Source organism: Nelusetta ayraudi, unplaced genomic scaffold (assembly GCF_046127955.1).
Source record: "Nelusetta ayraudi isolate G7.1 ecotype Tasmania unplaced genomic scaffold, CSIRO-AGI_Nayr_v1 ptg000063l, whole genome shotgun sequence".
Lineage (NCBI taxonomy): Eukaryota > Metazoa > Chordata > Actinopteri > Tetraodontiformes > Monacanthidae > Nelusetta > Nelusetta ayraudi.
This window is the reverse complement of record NW_027466113.1, coordinates 5,140,145-5,157,037: the sequence shown is the minus strand read 5'-3', so window position 1 is coordinate 5,157,037 and position 16,893 is coordinate 5,140,145. Positions and strand designations below refer to the sequence as shown.

General features: G+C 45.6%; 3 protein-coding genes across 4 annotated transcripts; all 3 read right to left on the bottom strand.

The window, feature by feature from the left end:
• Positions 1–579: 579 nt before the first annotated feature.
• Positions 580–5,411, bottom strand: opn9 (opsin 9). Its single transcript, XM_076040993.1, has 9 exons — positions 5,185–5,411; positions 4,603–4,740; positions 3,751–3,901; positions 3,441–3,580; positions 2,771–2,909; positions 2,578–2,692; positions 1,555–1,635; positions 992–1,481; positions 580–890 (listed from the first exon to the last, which is right to left on the bottom strand). The coding sequence occupies exons 2-9, from the start codon at positions 4,721–4,723 to the stop codon at positions 682–684; spliced, it is 1,446 nt and encodes a 481-aa protein (XP_075897108.1). The 5' UTR covers positions 4,724–4,740; positions 5,185–5,411; the 3' UTR covers positions 580–681.
• Positions 5,412–6,260: 849 nt separating this feature from the next.
• Positions 6,261–11,662, bottom strand: gapdh (glyceraldehyde-3-phosphate dehydrogenase). Its single transcript, XM_076040945.1, has 11 exons — positions 11,504–11,662; positions 9,298–9,397; positions 8,903–9,009; positions 8,699–8,789; positions 8,461–8,576; positions 8,259–8,340; positions 7,933–8,084; positions 7,729–7,807; positions 6,887–6,970; positions 6,695–6,792; positions 6,261–6,610 (listed from the first exon to the last, which is right to left on the bottom strand). Exons 1-11 carry the CDS (start codon positions 11,524–11,526, stop codon positions 6,541–6,543), a joined length of 1,002 nt encoding a protein of 333 aa, XP_075897060.1. The 5' UTR covers positions 11,527–11,662; the 3' UTR covers positions 6,261–6,540.
• Positions 11,663–14,429: 2,767 nt separating this feature from the next.
• Positions 14,430–16,425, bottom strand: nppcl (natriuretic peptide C-like). 2 transcript variants are annotated; one of them, XM_076040803.1, is made up of 3 exons: positions 16,161–16,425; positions 15,480–15,648; positions 14,430–15,229 (listed from the first exon to the last, which is right to left on the bottom strand). In XM_076040803.1, the coding sequence occupies exons 2-3, from the start codon at positions 15,576–15,578 to the stop codon at positions 14,927–14,929; spliced, it is 402 nt and encodes a 133-aa protein (XP_075896918.1). In that variant the 5' UTR covers positions 15,579–15,648; positions 16,161–16,425; the 3' UTR covers positions 14,430–14,926. The 2 variants fall into 2 exon arrangements, with proteins under 2 accessions (XP_075896918.1, XP_075896917.1); XM_076040802.1 differs by having other exon boundaries at positions 15,480–15,627; positions 16,161–16,421.
• Between the last annotated feature and the right edge of the window lie 468 nt (positions 16,426–16,893).

Genomic DNA, 16,893 nt, shown 5'->3' with positions numbered 1-16,893 from the left:
GCGTCACTGATCTGTGATCCTTGAACACCAGCCGTCCAAAAGACGTTAATACATTAAACTCTAGAGTATTTAATAAAGAAATTTAAAGATTCGGAAGAATTAAAGGCCTAGAAAGCCACTTACAAGCAATATGATGTTGTTATGTTATGTTATGTTATGTTATGTTATGTTATGTTATGTTATGTTATGTTATGTTATGTTATGTTATTCATGAATGTTCACTCTAAATGCAATTTGTGTTTCACAAAATATCTTTATTTACTTTATTAAACATTATTCATTAACACAGAAATACATATTTAAATAACCAGTTCGGCCTGTAAATCCCTGTAAACGGTTTATACCGTATAGGCTGCGAAATCTTGACTGAAGTGAGACCTTTTTCTTTCTCAACACAATTTGCAAACACTGAAAGCAAATGGAACAGGTTAGCGGAGGCACCGTGTCGCTATATGAAAGTAGGTTAGTTTTTTTTTTCTTTAAATCAAAAAACAAGAATAGCAGAGCAGTAGGAAGCCAGGTTTTGATACTGAGGTGAGGTGCACATTGACAAACCAAACCAAACCAGAATTTAGACAGTTAGAACAGAGCTAAAACGTTGTCATCATTAAGAAACTGAAGGAAAAAACCTGAATACAAATCTGTCTACTGTCCAGAGAGCCTGCATCCATCCACTGCTTTCTACCACTGCCTCTCAACGTTCCTCTGAATGTCCACAGTAGCCAGTGCACCAGTGTCCGCTGGCTTGCTGCTCTCCCACGAGTCTCTGCTTACAGTGCAACACAGCTTCTTCTGGCTTTTCCGATTGGAATGTCTACTGTCCTCAGACCCGGATGAGGGCGTGCTCCTCTTTCCTCTCCATCCCTGGGAGAGGGAGATGCTGGCGTTCCCTGGATGAGGCAAAAAAAAGAAAAAGAAAACACTTAAACTTCATAAAATCTCAGCAAATGTTTCTCAATTCCATGCAGTGAAATCCACGTGGCCTCCTTACTTTCAAATAAACTCTCCTCCCTCCTTTTCATTTGCCTCCTCTCCGTCATCTCCTGGCCGAACACCAGCTCGTGCACGGCGACCCTGAAGTCCTTGTTCATAATCTGGTAGATTAAAGGGTTGATCATGCAGTGAGACTTGGCAAACAGGGCGGGGATCAAAGAGACCACCGGCGGGAGGGAGGAGAGCACCGGCAGCCTCTGAGATGTTTGCTGGACTCTGCTGTCCAGGGAGGCTGAGCTCATGTTGTTCACCTCCCTCCAGCTGTTCTCAGGGCCATGGTGGCTCTTCCTGTAAAAGTCTGAATACGTCCAGTTCAGCAGCCAGGGGACGTCCAGGATCGCCGGCGCGCTGTGAGAGTCCGAGGCGGCCAAATCCTGGATTTGAGCGGCGGCCTCTTGGTCGCCCCTGCGAACCAGCGCAGACATCAGAGACACGGTGGCATACGGCGTCCACGCCAACAGGAAGGTGGCACACACCACCGCAGCTATCTGAAACAAACACGTGGTTTTAGTGCCTCTGCAAGACGCGAAGAGAGGAAACTGGCTCCTCTCAGCCTCTCACCTTTGCAAGTCTCAGATCTTTGCTGGAGTGGCTGACAGACGAGGAAGGAATAGACGCTAGGGTGCGGTTAGATCTGTACACCTGTAAACAACAAGTGGCGTTCAGAATGATTTCTTACAGACAAACGTGTCAGCAAGGGGGGGAATGTTCAACCCAAAAGTTAGTTGGTGACAGCTGGCTGGCTGGCTGGCTGGCTGTGATGGTAGATTTTCACATGTGCACTTTTAAGTATTTGTCTCAACCAGCTGGTATTGAAACTCTTCACCTCCAAATTTAAAAGATTATATATCACTCGCCTTCCTCTGAGTCGTGCTGAAACAGCCTGACAGTATTCCTAACAAACTTGCGCCAAATATCGTCAGAGACCACATGACCCATACTGACTCCGGTGCCTTGGAAGATGGCATGAAGATGGCAAGATGGCAGCTAACTAGGAGCAAGACTTTTGTTGCTGTATGTCAGGGATGTCAAACTCATTTTAATTCACGGGTCAATAGAGGAAAATCTATTCCAAGTGGGCTGGGCCTGTAAAATCATAGTATAATAATAACTTAAAAAAAACAACAACAACAACAACTTGACATTGTTTTCTTTGTTTTACTTTGGTCGTGTTCTTGGAACACTCTGCACTCTGCATGCTCTTTTTTGACCTTGGCCATTTTTGGGGCAATGAGAATAGCATATAGGAAGACAACGTAGCTTCAGAGTGGCAGTACTTGGGTCCGCTTGCTTGTTTGCATAGCAGAAAACACTATTACAACATCCAGTGGAGAGTAGAACAGCAGTTTCTTTAATTTAAAATTGCAAAATTATCTTGCGGGCCAGAAAAAACACGTTTGCGGGCCTGATCTGGCCCCGGGCCCCATGTTTGATACCCCTGCTCTTTGTATATTCGTTTGCCATCTCAAGTGGTCTTCTTCAGTGTCTCCACTAGGGGGAGTCGAAGTTGTAAATTAATAACAGGAAGGGGATTGAAGGCAAAGACAGTCGACTGTCTTTGCCTTCAATCCATGGTGTTCGTACCGTTATGAGGATGGACACGTAGGAAGCGATGATGATGAAGGACGGGAGGCCGAAGCAAAGTATCAGGATGAGGAAAATGTAGATCCGGTCACCCAGCGATGACTTCATTCTCCACCTTGGAACAGTGACACAAGGGCAATGAGAGCGGCCGCAGCACCTTTGGCCGAACACAAACGTTCTTGTGAGTCTTTACCAGCTGACGGTGCAGCTGGTCCCGTACGGTTCTGGTCCGTAATGTCCGAAGCCAATCACAGGCAGGAAGGCCCAGAACAGCGTGTAGCCCCAGAGCAGCGCTAAGGACACAAACACATGGCGCCTCTCGAGCCATCGACCTGCGGAGGCAAGGAGGAGGCCACTCAATGGAGCGCTCAGACGCAGTGTTTGTGCGAGGGAATAACGAGCACTTAACCTCTCGGGAATTCTTGACATTTCACGGGCAAATTGTGTGCCGGTAACTGAGCGGCCTCCTTAAGTGGACATTAAACTGCTCATTAAAACAACAAGAATTAGCCCAGCTGACCCGACCCGGCTGCTCTGCTGCTGGGATGCCTGACGCTGGCAGTGACCTACTTTACTGCTGCTGCTGCTGAGATTGATTTATTTATCTATTTCTTACTATTAGCAATAGTTTGTTTGTTTTTGATTTTGCGCCTTCCCCTTATTTAATCACCACATTACAGCGTACATAATAATCTTCACCCTTGTTGTGCTGCTCACTTGTGTGCTTTTTTTGTCGCTGTTTCTATTAATATCAAAATTAACCCTGATTTAAATATTTGGCAGTTTCTCAAGAATTGCATGAGCAATGTTGGCGTGAAACGTTTGCGTGCGTCTCTGCTCTGCTCTGCTCTGTGCACACTCGCCGTATCGGAGGCTGCAGATCTTCAAGCAGCGGTCCACAGAGATGAGACAGGTGGTGAGCAGAGAGCCGATGCCAAACACGAAGCCCTGGATGCCGTAGTAGAGGCAGCCCGTCTCTCCAAACACCCAGGCGTGACACAGGCTGATGGAGACAGAGCTGGGATTTAGTCCTTGATGGATCAAACAGATTCAGAGCTGGACTACAGGCTGACAGACCAGATGGGTTTTTATGGGTTGTTGTTGTTGGGTTTTTTGTCTCATCACCCCCCAAAAAATCCCATAAGGCCTCTGATTGACAAACAGCAACGTTACCTTGCGGTGATGAAAAAGGGCGACCCCAGCAGGCTGAAGCCAAAGTCGCAGACGGCCAGGTTGACTGTCATCAACTCTGGAGGTTTGAGCTTCTTCCTCTTCCTGCAGGACACCAGCAGCACGGTGCCGTTCCCCAGAACGGACAGAACACCTGCAGCAGGTAACGGAGACGGAGCAGCAGCTCAGCTTAGGGCCATGGAAACGCCCCCCCCCCCTAACGAAATACCATCACGTCATGAGTGGAGTCAGTCAATGACTTGTGATGGATTCGGTCCTCGCTCCACTAACGAGCTTCTCCACATTCGCCCACACTCGCTGCTCCCCTGGGAGACCTGGTGTTCATCACTTACATCATTGATGGGTTGTGTAGAAACAGGCAAAGTTGGAGTCAGAGAGTCTTCACCGCTTTAATAAAAAAAAAAAAATGACTCAACTCAATCCACTCGCTCTAAATATTGCGTCGTAATCCGACAAAGTTGGATTTGGTCTTGGATTTGGTTAAACCCCAGAGTGACCGAATGGCAGAAGATGAAATGAGTCACGATGGAGGTTTTTCTATGATTGTGTTTGGACACATTGTTCACGCAACTTAAAGGCTTAAAAAATAGAAACATTTGAATTTATAATTATTTTTATTTTGTATCCTTTGAAGTAGTAGTAGTAGTAGTAGTAGTAGTAATAATGATGATGATGATGTTAAGAGGGATAGATAGATAGATAGATAGATAGATAGATAGATAGAACAGTAAACACTTGTCCATAAAAGGCTGCAGGCTCAGGCTGGCTGGAAACAGGAAACGGTCGACCTGTCATTCCCCCCATGCCGACTCAGGCGACCCAATGCTTGCCTACCTGTAAAGGTGAGGAAGACGGCGACGACGAGGTCAGTGGCCGGGGACAGCTGGGAGTGAAAGAGCGGCTGCACGGATGAGGAGACCAACCAGGAGCCTCGCTGCACGCCGTCCTCTCCCATGGCTTCAGCCGCTGGCACTACGGGACGAGTCAAAGATCCATTCGCCTCCACAGTGAAATACGCAGCTGTAACCTTTGTTTCGCCCGTTTCGATTTAGACCAGCAGTCAACAGCAGACATTGATGCAAATTTGGTTATTTTATATTGCAGAGGTTGCTATTGTGTTATAACAATGGCATAGCAGTTATTTGGAAGACTATTGTATTGGTGCAAAGACCAGAGATCTTTTGACTCGTTAGTAGAAGAATTTATTGAAAGAACAGCATTTTAGATGATGTTAATTTATAGTCAGCTGAGACCTGCAGGCACCAGGGGAATTAAAACAACCACATGACAAAAGGTCAACCAAGCCTGAAAACAGACCGTTAGATACAGAATCAAAAGCTTTTATATTCCCCCATTCCAGTTTCTTTTTGCAGCAAGACTGACTCAAACACACCTGCAGAGAACAAGACTACTCACCTCCTTTATGTCCGCCTGTCCCTCCACTCAGGCCCTCCACCAGACGTTTACGGTAAAGCTTTTTGATTTGATTAAAAAAAAAAAAAAAAAAAAAAATCTTAATCTGCAGCCTCTCTCTGAAAATTCACTGTCTGAAGAGCTTGAGAGGGATATTTGCCCTCGACAATCTGCCTTACAAATGACCAGTGAGAGACAGTCAACAGTGTGTGTGTCAGAGTGTGAAGGGTGGGGGTATTTGAGGGTGGTACCAACTCGTGTTTCCTCTTCAGCTCTTTACTGAAGATGAAAAAAAAAAAACAAACCCTGATCTCATTACAGTCCCATGAATAGCCATTAGTTAGTTTATTACAGAGGCATTTGTTACAGCTAAAAGCTTGAAAAAGATAATGATGAAACTACTACTAAAATGCACACTATACACTGATTAAACACAGACCGTTTTATGTTCAAAGCTTTTTTGCTTCCTACATTTTTTTTGTTTTATTTATTGATTTTACAACGTCCACATCGTCTTTTCTAGGAAGAGTTTGATTGAATTTAGATATTTTTTTCTTTTTTCTTTTTTTTAAATGCAGCTCACCTAGAGGCAAAATTCAGAGTTTTCTTATTGAACCATTATAATGGACCTCATGCAGTTCAATAGTCGAGTCGTCCTCTTCACCATAGACCAATTATTGAACAGGAATAACAGGAGAGAGGGATTATAAAGTAATGCGGCTGCTCTGCATCAGCAGCTCGCTCGCACGACAATCAATTTAGCCGACACAGCAAGCCGAGATAGTCGTCCTCCCTCGCCCCCGGACCTCCTCACCCCCCTCCTCCTCCACCACCACCACCCCCCCACCATCATCATCTAACCTCCCCTTCCCTACCTGAAAGACCAAGCAATTACAAAGGCGATCGTTAGGCCCCCACGTAGGAGAGGAAGCTCCAATCTTATACACGTCAATTCAGTAAAGCCGGTTGAGATTACAAGATTTACAAATCTTAAAACAAAAAGTTACCAAATGTAATCCCGGCAGAGCAGCTTTCCGACGGATTTGCCTTGTGCAGCGACAAAGAGAGAAAGGAGGTCATTGATCTCACAAACGGAGGACTTTATTTCACTGCTGAGCGCAGCACTGCAGACAGCAACACTCTCACACCATCACTCCATCTCAGGCAAGCACAGTACAGTACAAGAGTTTGACATTTTCTTTTTGTTGCTGTGAGACTTCGTCGCTTGAGGTGGGTCAACTATCTGAAGAAACTGCGCACAGAGGCAGAGATCTCAGTGTCTTTTGGCAAAAGGCACAACCGTGGCATCGTGGGAGAATGTTTGCGATGTGGCGTGAAGCTGCGATGGCAGACGTCAGTTTACTCCTTGGCAGACATGTGGGCCATCAGGTCGCAGACGCGGTTGCTGTATGCGAACTCGTTGTCGTACCTGGTCGGAAAAAAAACGACGCAGGGAATTTAGCGACGACCAATGGGAAAGCATGCATTTATGAATGTAATTAAACAAACGCACCATGAGACCAGTTTGACAAAGTGTTCGTTGAGGGCGATGCCAGCGCCAGCATCAAAGATGGAGGAGTGCAAGTCGCCGTTGAAGTCGGTGGAGACGACCTGCAGCGGGGGAGAAGGGGGAAGGGGGTCACTCAAAGCCCCGACGATCAATACAAAGGAGCTCGAATGTCAAAGAAAAGGCAGAAAAACGTGCCTGGTGATCTGTGTAGGCCAGGACGCCCTTCATTGGGCCTTCAGCCGCAGCCTTCACGACCTTCTTGATGTCATCGTATTTGGCCTGTGGGGGAAGACGGGGGGGAAAGGGAGAGTGTTTAAAATCAATCAAGCAATGATGGCCCGCAGGTCAGTCACCACATAACACAATTAAGCAGCGAGCGTCGTCGTATCAGACGAGCTTCGTTTCGTGCAAGGTTTCACTGGCGCTGGTTTTCCACTGAGCCGATCTGTTTAGACAGACGCCGCACATGAATATGCAAGAGGGAGCAAAACAGGCGGGTGACGCAGCACGAGTACATACGCATACATAACAGCGAGGGGGAGGACGACTGAAAAGAGCCATTTAAGAAAAACAAAAAGAAAAGAAAATGGGGGGAGAAGGAAGGAAGGAAGGAAGGAGCCTAAATGTGGTTCATCACTGACGATGTGTCCATGCTGCACCTTCCAGGTGTTTTTCAGAACAAGCCAGGAAGTAACAGTGGGAAGTCATAAGTAATAATAACTGTTTAACGTATTAACATACTGCCTATATGGTATTTATGGGCACTATGTTAAGTTTTTACTAATATCATGAATCAAAACAAATTTTACACACTGGACCTTTAAGTTCAAACACAGTCGCTGGTAGAAAAGCAGGTAAACTACTAGTTTTTTTGCTTATATATATATATATTTTATTTTTTTTTATGCATTTTTTCAAAAAAATGTAAAGCATCTTTGAGTGTCCAAAAAAAAGCGCTATATAAATTTGATGTATTATTATTATCACTATTTTTTTGTTTTTTTCTCTGAAGACGGGGAAGAAGTTGTGCCACTCACGGGTTTCTCCAGGCGGACTGTGAGGTCGACCACGGACACGTTGGGGGTGGGGACACGGAAGGCCATGCCGGTCAGCTTGCTGTCAGGTGGAGACAAAGGAGAAAAAAAAAAAAAAAAATCAGAATTTTTTTTGGCCCGAGCGCCATCGTCCCACTGCGGCACCGCGGCAGCAACACTAAGCGTAATGGCTTTTTTGGCACCGACCCGTTGAGCTCGGGGATGACCTTGCCCACAGCCTTGGCGGCACCGGTGGAGGCCGGGATGATGTTCTGGCTGGCGCCGCGGCCGTCCCTCCACAGCTTGCCGGAGGGGCCGTCCACGGTCTTCTGGGTGGCGGTGATGGCGTGAACGGTGCTCTGCCAGAGTGGAGGGAGGGAGAGAGAGAGAGAGAGAGAGAGCGAGAGAGAGAGAGAGAGACCATCAAATCTGCTTCACCTTCATGCCACGCTCATATTTTAATGTTGCTGCTCAGCCTCTCTCACACGGATGAGTTCTCAGGCAAAGTGTTTTTGTTCTTTCTAAATCCTCACCATCAGACCCTCAATGATTCCAAAGTTGTCATTGATGACCTTGGCCAGGGGAGCCAGGCAGTTGGTGGTGCAGGAAGCGTTGCTATGGAGGGAACACAAGCTTACCGTGAGTTAGGTTTTCTTTTCTTTTTTTTTCCCACCCTATGAAAGTCTATCAAAGTTTGATAAGACAAAATATGTTGGGGTTGCACAGGACTCCTACCTGACGACCTTGAGGGATTTGTCATATTTCTCGTGGTTGACGCCCATGACGAACATGGGGGCATCAGCGCTGGGGGCGGAGATGACAACTCTCTTGGCACCGCCCTTCAAGTGAGCCTGCATTCAAGAAGAAGAAGAAGAAGAAGAAGAAGAAGAAGAAGGAGAAGAAGATCAGTTTGCCGTAAAAACTTTGGCAACTGAACATTTACTGAGAGTTGAATGATCCTGCTGCTACGTACAGAGGCCTTCTCAATGGTGGTGAACACACCAGTGGACTCAACAACGTAATGGGCACCAGCATCGCCCCATTTGATGTTAGCTGGGTCACGCCTGAGGACGAAAAGAAACAAATACATAAAATGAAAAAATGAAAAAATACTCTGTTTTATTGTGTCTAAACTTTCTTATGCAGCTGTGAAAAAAAAAAACGTTGGTGAACCCACTCGTGGAAAACTGTGATCTTGTGTCCATCGATGACCAGCTTGTCACCCTCAATCTTGACCTCACCCTTGAAGCGGCCGTGGGTGGAGTCATACTTGAACATGTAGACCTGAACAAGAAATGCAAATGGACAAGTAGAGTCAAGCTTGAAACCAACTGCTTGAAGAAGCCACAAAATACTCTTTTTAAAAGATTATTGTTCATCCTGAACTCTTGCCCAAGACATGCATTTAGCCCTCTGTTTACTGCCTCCTGCAGAAACTCTGGGTTTTAGCTTGTGTGTAGGCAGACTAAATAGATGATATCAAAACGAAATGCGTGTTTGTTTATATAAAATGTTAATGTTAAATGTTAATTTAAAAACTCAAATATATATCATTGCATTTTTTGAACGCACCATGTACTCCAGGTCGATGAAGGGGTCGTTGATTGCCACAATCTCCACCTTCTTGGAGGTGAAGGCAGCGCGGGTCACCAGGCGACCAATGCGGCCGAATCTGAAAAGTGGGCAGTTCAGTTTCTTAGTGTGGCCACACGATGGTGCCGCAACACCACAAACCTGCCTAAGCAGGCGCCTGGAGGCGATCCACACATTTCATTTTGGAGGACTGCAGTGGAACGTGGGTGAGAACGTTTATCATTACCACTTGTTGATTGATAGTTGGAAACTTAAAAAAAAAGTTTAAAGTCTTATAACTGCTGCGACTGCACCCCCCCCCCCCCCCAGACACATACACACACTCAGGACACCTGAAACCTCAGCAGAGCAAAAGGCCAAAGTTCAGGAGGAGTAGTGTGTGCACTCGCACCCTCGTCATCTGGGGGCTAAAGTCAAAAGTCAGCGTGCTATGTGGCAACACGCTGGTGACAACAGTGCAACATTCACTGACGAGCGAGCCGGTTACTATTTAACCACGAGTACAAAATCCTGGCACAGGTTCACTTTGTGCTCGGGCACCAGGGGGTGTGGCGGAGCGGGGCGGGGCAGCGCTGGACTGAACAGATCCAGCACACAGATACGGAAACTCAGTCATGGCTTTGTTCACGTCTTTCTAGTCTGCAACCAGACAGCAGATAAAAAAAAAAACACAATCTGTCCTCATGTCGCAGCACACATGTTATCTGCCCAGGGGTCAAAAGGTCACCGCAGAAGGGCAGTCCACAAACTGGCGAGTGAACAGGCCACATACGTGCAAGTCCCTTATAAAACATTGTCCCACGTTCCCCTCTTAAGTAAGAAAGTTTCATTAAATAATTAGACTGCAGTTATCCTACAGAGCACAGGGTCAAGACGCACAAACACACAAGATTCTTTAAAAGGGTGATGTTGCAAGGGTCAGACGGGTACAAGTGCAAAAGAACGATTTTAAACGACCAACAGCTTCAGTAGACTTGGACTGAAATGTTAAATGTTAATTTAAAGCTTAACCTTCCGACTGTCGTCACCATCAGATTCAACCTGAAATTGCGTCATTTTATGTCAGCTCTCATTGGTCACCCTTCTCTCGAATTGAACAGTTGACTGCTTATCTTCTGTACACATTCAGAAATTTGTAAGAAACTTTTTACACAATGCTTCTTCTATACACATGGGTTAACTCTCCTACCCTCGATTATTTTTCCTTTTTGTCTATCGCACGTCCCGCCGGGGTTTATCTTTTGTGTCGAAACGTTTCAAATTTGCAAAGAAAGACAACTTTTTGACTGTCTCACGGCAGCCCGTGCGATAAACCAACCACTAAACACACTAGACCAGGGGTCGGCAAGCCGCGACTTTTCTGCGCCTCTGCAGTGGCTCCCTTTTTGGTGTTGAAAAATAAAACATAATAATAATGATTTTTTTAAAAACAAAACAAAACAACAACAACCTATTAACATGGAAATACATTTTAGCAATTTTTATGGCCCCATTTAGATTGGTAGGACTTTTTCTTTTTTAAACCGAGCGTATTAAGAAAAGCATTTGGGGGAGAGGGAAAAAAAAAAAAAAAAAGGAGATTACACGGAAACGCTGGAGAGTACTCACGCCAGGCCTTATGAGGCGCTGTGGTTTACTCACTGAAAGCGGAAGAAGAAGAACACCTGGAGCCCGGTGTATTTACAGAAGTAGACGTTGTGGCTGGACGACAAAGTTTAACTCCTGCTTCGAGTTACTTACTTACTATCTCCGCCATCTTTGCATCGTAGCCACAAAGGTTTTTGCACCAATGAGATGCAGGTGCAAAAACACCCACATAATGCGGCACCCGATCAGTAACGAGCTCCAGGTCAATGTTAATTGATGGCAGGTGGGGCAAAATGGCGCTTTTGATAGTTAAGGTGGCCGTTTATACATAACAAAGGCAAAAAGAAGAAGGAAAAGGTTCTATGCAGTATGCAGTTTTATTTCATTTTAAATGTCAAAAAGGGTTTCGTGGCTACCGGTGTGTTCTTTTCTGGGCGAAACGGGTTCAATTGGCAAGTGGTAAAGGTTGCCTACTCCTGCTCTAGACGTTCACAAAGGCCGCATCACCAGCTCCCACATGCAGTGTTTTGTGACGGTTGGCAGTGCGTCAGAGTTGCCAACCAGCTTATTGAAGTGTCGGGTGTAAAGTGGCTCTTACCCGTTGATACCGACTTTGACCATTTTGCCTGAGTTGTCCTTGTCCTCTGTAAGGAGAAAAAAAGGGAGAAAGTGTGAAGATGAGAAACGGCAGACAGTCAAATTGTTTCTGAACAATTGAACAACCGCACGCGCTTCTGATGCTTTATTTTATTGTCTGCTGTGATGTAATAGTGACAAGATAAGAGCTTCTGAATGAAAAATCATTGATAAGCCGTCTGTACTACTTCACTCAATTCAGAAAAAAAAAAAAAAAACTTTTCTGCAAAGTTCACATTTGAACTTTTAAAGTTCAAAAACCTTGAAGAAAAAAAAATTCAAACGCAATAAAACCCGCTTGCAAAAATACATTTTGAACTCATTCAAGCCATTGCAGGTCCGCAGGTAATGCTATGGTAATGGTAGTAGGTCGGTGAAGGTGTCAAGTCCTCCTGTCGCCACCGAGCCCCCTGCAGGTGTCTGATGGTAATTACCGTTTGTGAGACTGCGTCTGTCTGTCTTGCGACTCCGGGTGTGAGTGGGGACGAGCAACGTTGAGGTGGCCACTTTTATGTCGGACTCCAGTCAACGGACACGCCCCCTAACCTTAGGTCGTTGCTCCTGGCCCCACCTCCTCTTAATGTCAAGGTCGTCAGGCTACACTGAGGCATGAGAGTGGTCTTGTCAAACTCCATGAGTGGCATTTCTCTCCCCCCCCCCTTCACATAACATCATTGAGTGCTGAACTGCCTCAAATCTCAAATACTTCTCCCTCAATAGAGTTTCCAGTTTCTTCATGCTGCTGCTGCACGCTCTGGAGGGGCATTGCCAACATATCCTTGGATAGTTGTGGTGGGAAAAGGGAAGAGGGGGCCCTCTGTGACATTAAGAGAGCAACCGGAGGATCAAATCTCGGTCTTACTGGCTGTGACATTTCATACCCAAAGACCACGACCCTTCACTTTTCAAACGCTCTGAAGTCTGCAGAAAGCTCCTCTCACTGTCTCTCTCTGCCTCCGGGTCTACCCAGCAGAAGTCAGATGTTGAGTCCAAGCCGGTCGGCACAACCATCGCGCACACGCGAGGGAGGTGACATCGGCCTGTTTATGTCCTCTGTCAAGCCCTGAGTCACTCTAGTTATTTCAAAACTACCTGCTCTGACAGAGAAACACAGAGGGGGTGGGGGAAATGCGTCACAGAATCGTTTTGTTATCAGTTAAAAAATATTCAGAGGGTTGTGCAGTTGAGCGTCGAGCTGCTCTGGGGTTCTGCTGGCTGCACAGCTGCAGGTGGAGGAAGGCACAGCTGAACTACCAAAACCTTGAGCACATGACACTGTTACTCTGCGCTGTACAGCAGAAGGTCAAGGAGGGGAAGTAAAGGTCAGGCTAAGATTAGACGCCAGGAGGCTTGTTAACATTTGGTTCACACTACTTTAGTCCTCTGCACTGGCGATGTTGTCCCAAACTGATCATAGGTTATTTTAACTAATCAAGCTATATCCTGATTTCAAAAGCCAGAGGAAATCAACTGGAAGATGGAAGAAGGAGTGGTGGACTGAATTGCCTGTGGGGGTTTGTGAGTTGGAAATATAGGGTAACACTGTCTCAGTATTACTGCGAAACAAAGCGTGTAAATAAAAGACCCGTTTATTGCCTTTTACACAACCTGTCGCCAGGGCTGAGGTCCAGCGCAAAGTCCAGACTGTCACTGTGTGACAAAAACAAAACATAACTCATGATGGAGAAAGTATGCCACCTTGTGGTCAAATATACATCTTCAGTTTCGTCATTTTCATTGGTGGGAAATAAGTAGATTTACTGTACTTAAGTACAGCTTTTTAATAGATATGTTGTTGTTGTTTTTTTACGTTGTATTTTTATGCACTAAACATGAAAGGCAAACGCGTTACTATTTTGGCGCAAGCTTGTTTGCTTATTCAAACATTTTGCTTTTGAACATGGGTGAAAAGTGTTTACCCTGCATTTAAAAAAAAATAATAAAAAAGTCAGATTCTTCAAACGTATTCAGGAACCGTTGTATTGCAGTGAAAAGCACTTCAAACATTTCATAGCTATACTTTTTTTTTTAAAGCAAGTACTTGTTTTTTACTCAAGTCATAATTTAACTTTAGCTACTTTTGCTTGGATTACAGTACTATTTCACCAGGACTTTAACGTCTCATGCTGTCTTATATTTTCTAACAGTATATCTAGTCAGTCTGCGAAGTCTCCAGAAATAAGGAAAATCAAACCTTTTCTTGTTTGGGGAAAAAAAAACACGTGCTAAAATATACACAATGTACAAGTTCAAACATAAATGTGTTATTTTCACCACCTCACCTTGTTTTTTTTTTCCATTTCCAAACACATGGAAGGTCGATGAACGACTCATAGAGTTTAGCAATCTCTCTCACTCATGGTTATTCTTCCAATTTGAAAAGACTGTGGTTTGGTTGGTTTACAAAATATAAGCAGTTTGGGGATTTAAAAATGTTTCACTGTAACAACACGTAGTATAATCTCTATGAATTAACAAAAAGGGTAGTTTAATGCATTGCCATGCACAGAGCCAAGTATATTTAGTATAAGAGTATCTGCACATACACTGTAAGAAAACAGAATTTACGGCTTATTATGGCTCCTGTTTCCCTAAAACTTTGCAATGCTTCTTCTCTGACTTTTATTGCCAAAAAGTTTTGGACACAGACGATCTTCTTCATACATAATTATCAGTGAAAGCTGGCCAGAATGATGTGGGAAGAAGTGCAAATTTCCTCCAGCAGGCCTTGGAAGATTTAATCAACCATCACGAGTCGAGGAACACTTTTTTTTTTTTTTTGTGCTGTTGTTGTTTGACTTTGACGCTCATCCTGAGTGACAAATTATCTCGACAGACTCTTCAAGCTGACAGCAGAAGGTGCCGAGAATGAAAGCAGAGCAGACCGGTGCAAATGTCAGAATGATTTATTCATGCAAACCGAAAGGAAACATGAACAAAAGCGAGAAACAAGTACAACGTTATCGCTCAGCATGTTTTGTTTTTCCCTCTACTAAGCCCCTCCCCCCCCACTTTACGCGCCAGACGTAAAACAGCAACACTGTAACTTCACGCAATCAGACCTGAAAAACACAATGCGGCAGCCCAACGTTTAAAAAACAAAACGACAATTAACGACAATCGTTTGATGTCAACAAAGCTCGTGTTCTAATATTCAGTTTTCCACATGTGATGAACTATTAGTGCTGTGTGAAAGGCAGCAGCGCGGCGTGAAGTGTCGGATCTACTGGACTCTACTGGACGCTGGATGAAGCCACACTAACTATGCTGCAGGGTTACACCACACCACACACCACACACGGGGGACGTCCTTCAGTGCACGTCACCAACACCAGCCGACACCCACGATGCCGTCAGTCCCTCCTCCTCCTCCTCCTCCTCTCCACTAACAGCCCAGTCCGCTCATTGAGCCAATCCGGTCCAGTTTCAGCCCAAAGCAGCCGCGGTTCCATCCCCTCCGTGAGCGGTCGGGCTCGGCTCGCTTCTGATTGGCCAGGGCCCCCTTCAGCAGCCGCAGCCAGGGGGTCTCGGGCTGGGCGGCCTGTGCCTCTTGCGACCACTTGGGGAACTCCTCCGCCTTGACCTCTGAGGGCAGGGTGGACTGCTCCTCGGCCTGGCTGTTCAACAGGTTCTCCAGGTCGTCCAAAGTCAACAGGTCATTGTAGCGCTCCAGGAACTGTTCCATGAACTGCAGAGGAGGAGGACGAGGAAGAGGAGGAGGAGGAGGAAAGACTCAATTTAATTGCCGGGGAGTGGACGAGAGCGCATAATTCAATCACTGATACATTTCATTACTTTCCCCTCTTATTGTTCCCTGCTGTTCCTCGTCCCCTTTTGGACTTTGGTCACATCCACACAATGAATGAACTCCGAGCCCTCCGCATTATTTTCTCTCTTGTTTTTTTTTTGTAAGCCTCCTACCTCATCTTTTGTCATACCTGCACAGCATCAGGGGACGGGTGCAGAGCGCGAGCCTCTGTGATGTCCAGGGGCGTCAGGAGGAGCAGCGCGGCACAGAGCAGCACAGGGCACAGCATGGCAGTGATGATAGGCAGCAGGGACCAGTAAGAGTGGAAAAAGCAACAGCTGCAAGCCAGAAAATACAGACTGCGAATTGTTTTTATACATATACACACACACACAACACAAGATGAAGTTAATGGTCATTCTGAAATTTAAAAAAAAACATGTATTTCAATGACATAATTCATTTAACACAAATTCCGCTGCAGGAGCTCTCATACCACCAAATTATTTCACATTTAATTTATACTGAAGAGCTTTAAAAAAATAAACATTTTGTGCATACAGCTAAGGCAATTTAAAACCAATAAAATCTGAACAAAACTTTTTTTTTTTTAAATGAAAAATGAAAATCCTGACAACTTAAGAGGCAACGTTTAAATTACAGACAATCAGTTCTGTGAAACAGCAAATAAATATGAAAATCCTATTCAAAAAAATATAATTAAGACTTTGTTAAACCAAGACTAATACAGAACATTTTTTTCCTGCAATAGACTAGCTTTCAAAAGTTTCTAGGAAATGACTGACTGGTGAAAAGAATCTTAACATGAATAAGTAATAACTTGTGGGGAGGAGACGGAAGGAGCACTTACGCGTGGTTGGTTTTCCGCTTCTTCTCGGAGCTCTTGGCTTGTCGGGGCTCTCAGAGACTCTGCTCCATCTCGCTGGACTCTCAGCCTCTTCTACCTCTCACTTGTAGGCACCTGCTGGGAGCATCACTATCTCACTCGTCTGACTCCTCCCCCTTTCTTCTCCACCCGCGACGCGACGGCAAGGGGGCGCTTCCTCCTTCCTCTTGCGTCTGCCCACTTTGGCAGCGGCTGCATGTTGGGGCATCAGCTGGGATGCTGCAGCGGGTTTTTTTTGTTTTTTTTATACGGAGACCTTTCTCGTTTCCCTCCACCCTAATCTCCCTTCTCCTCTTTTATCCAGAGTGATGTCACAGCCCTGAAGAGAGTGATGGTCATTGCCAAGGTGACTGCATGCGGTTTACATGAGCCACGGCGATGCCGCCTTGCCACACGGGGCGAAGTCAGAGGTCGGCGCTGAGCCCAACACCGCACCAAAGGCGACGACTCGGCTACCTGGAGGTCGTGAGCCGGTGCTCCGTCACGACTTTGTCTTAATTATACATTTGCAACGTGCTGACAGTGGCTCCCCGTGCAGATCAGCCTTTCCCAGCGTGCAGCGACCTCCCCTCTCTGCTGGGTAAGTTACAGTCTGTCAGTGCCATCTGCTCCCGTTACCCCCCGCCACCAAATTACAGCCCTGGCACAAACTGCTCCATCCAACCAAGTGCCCTCAAAGTTCAACAGACCTTCATCG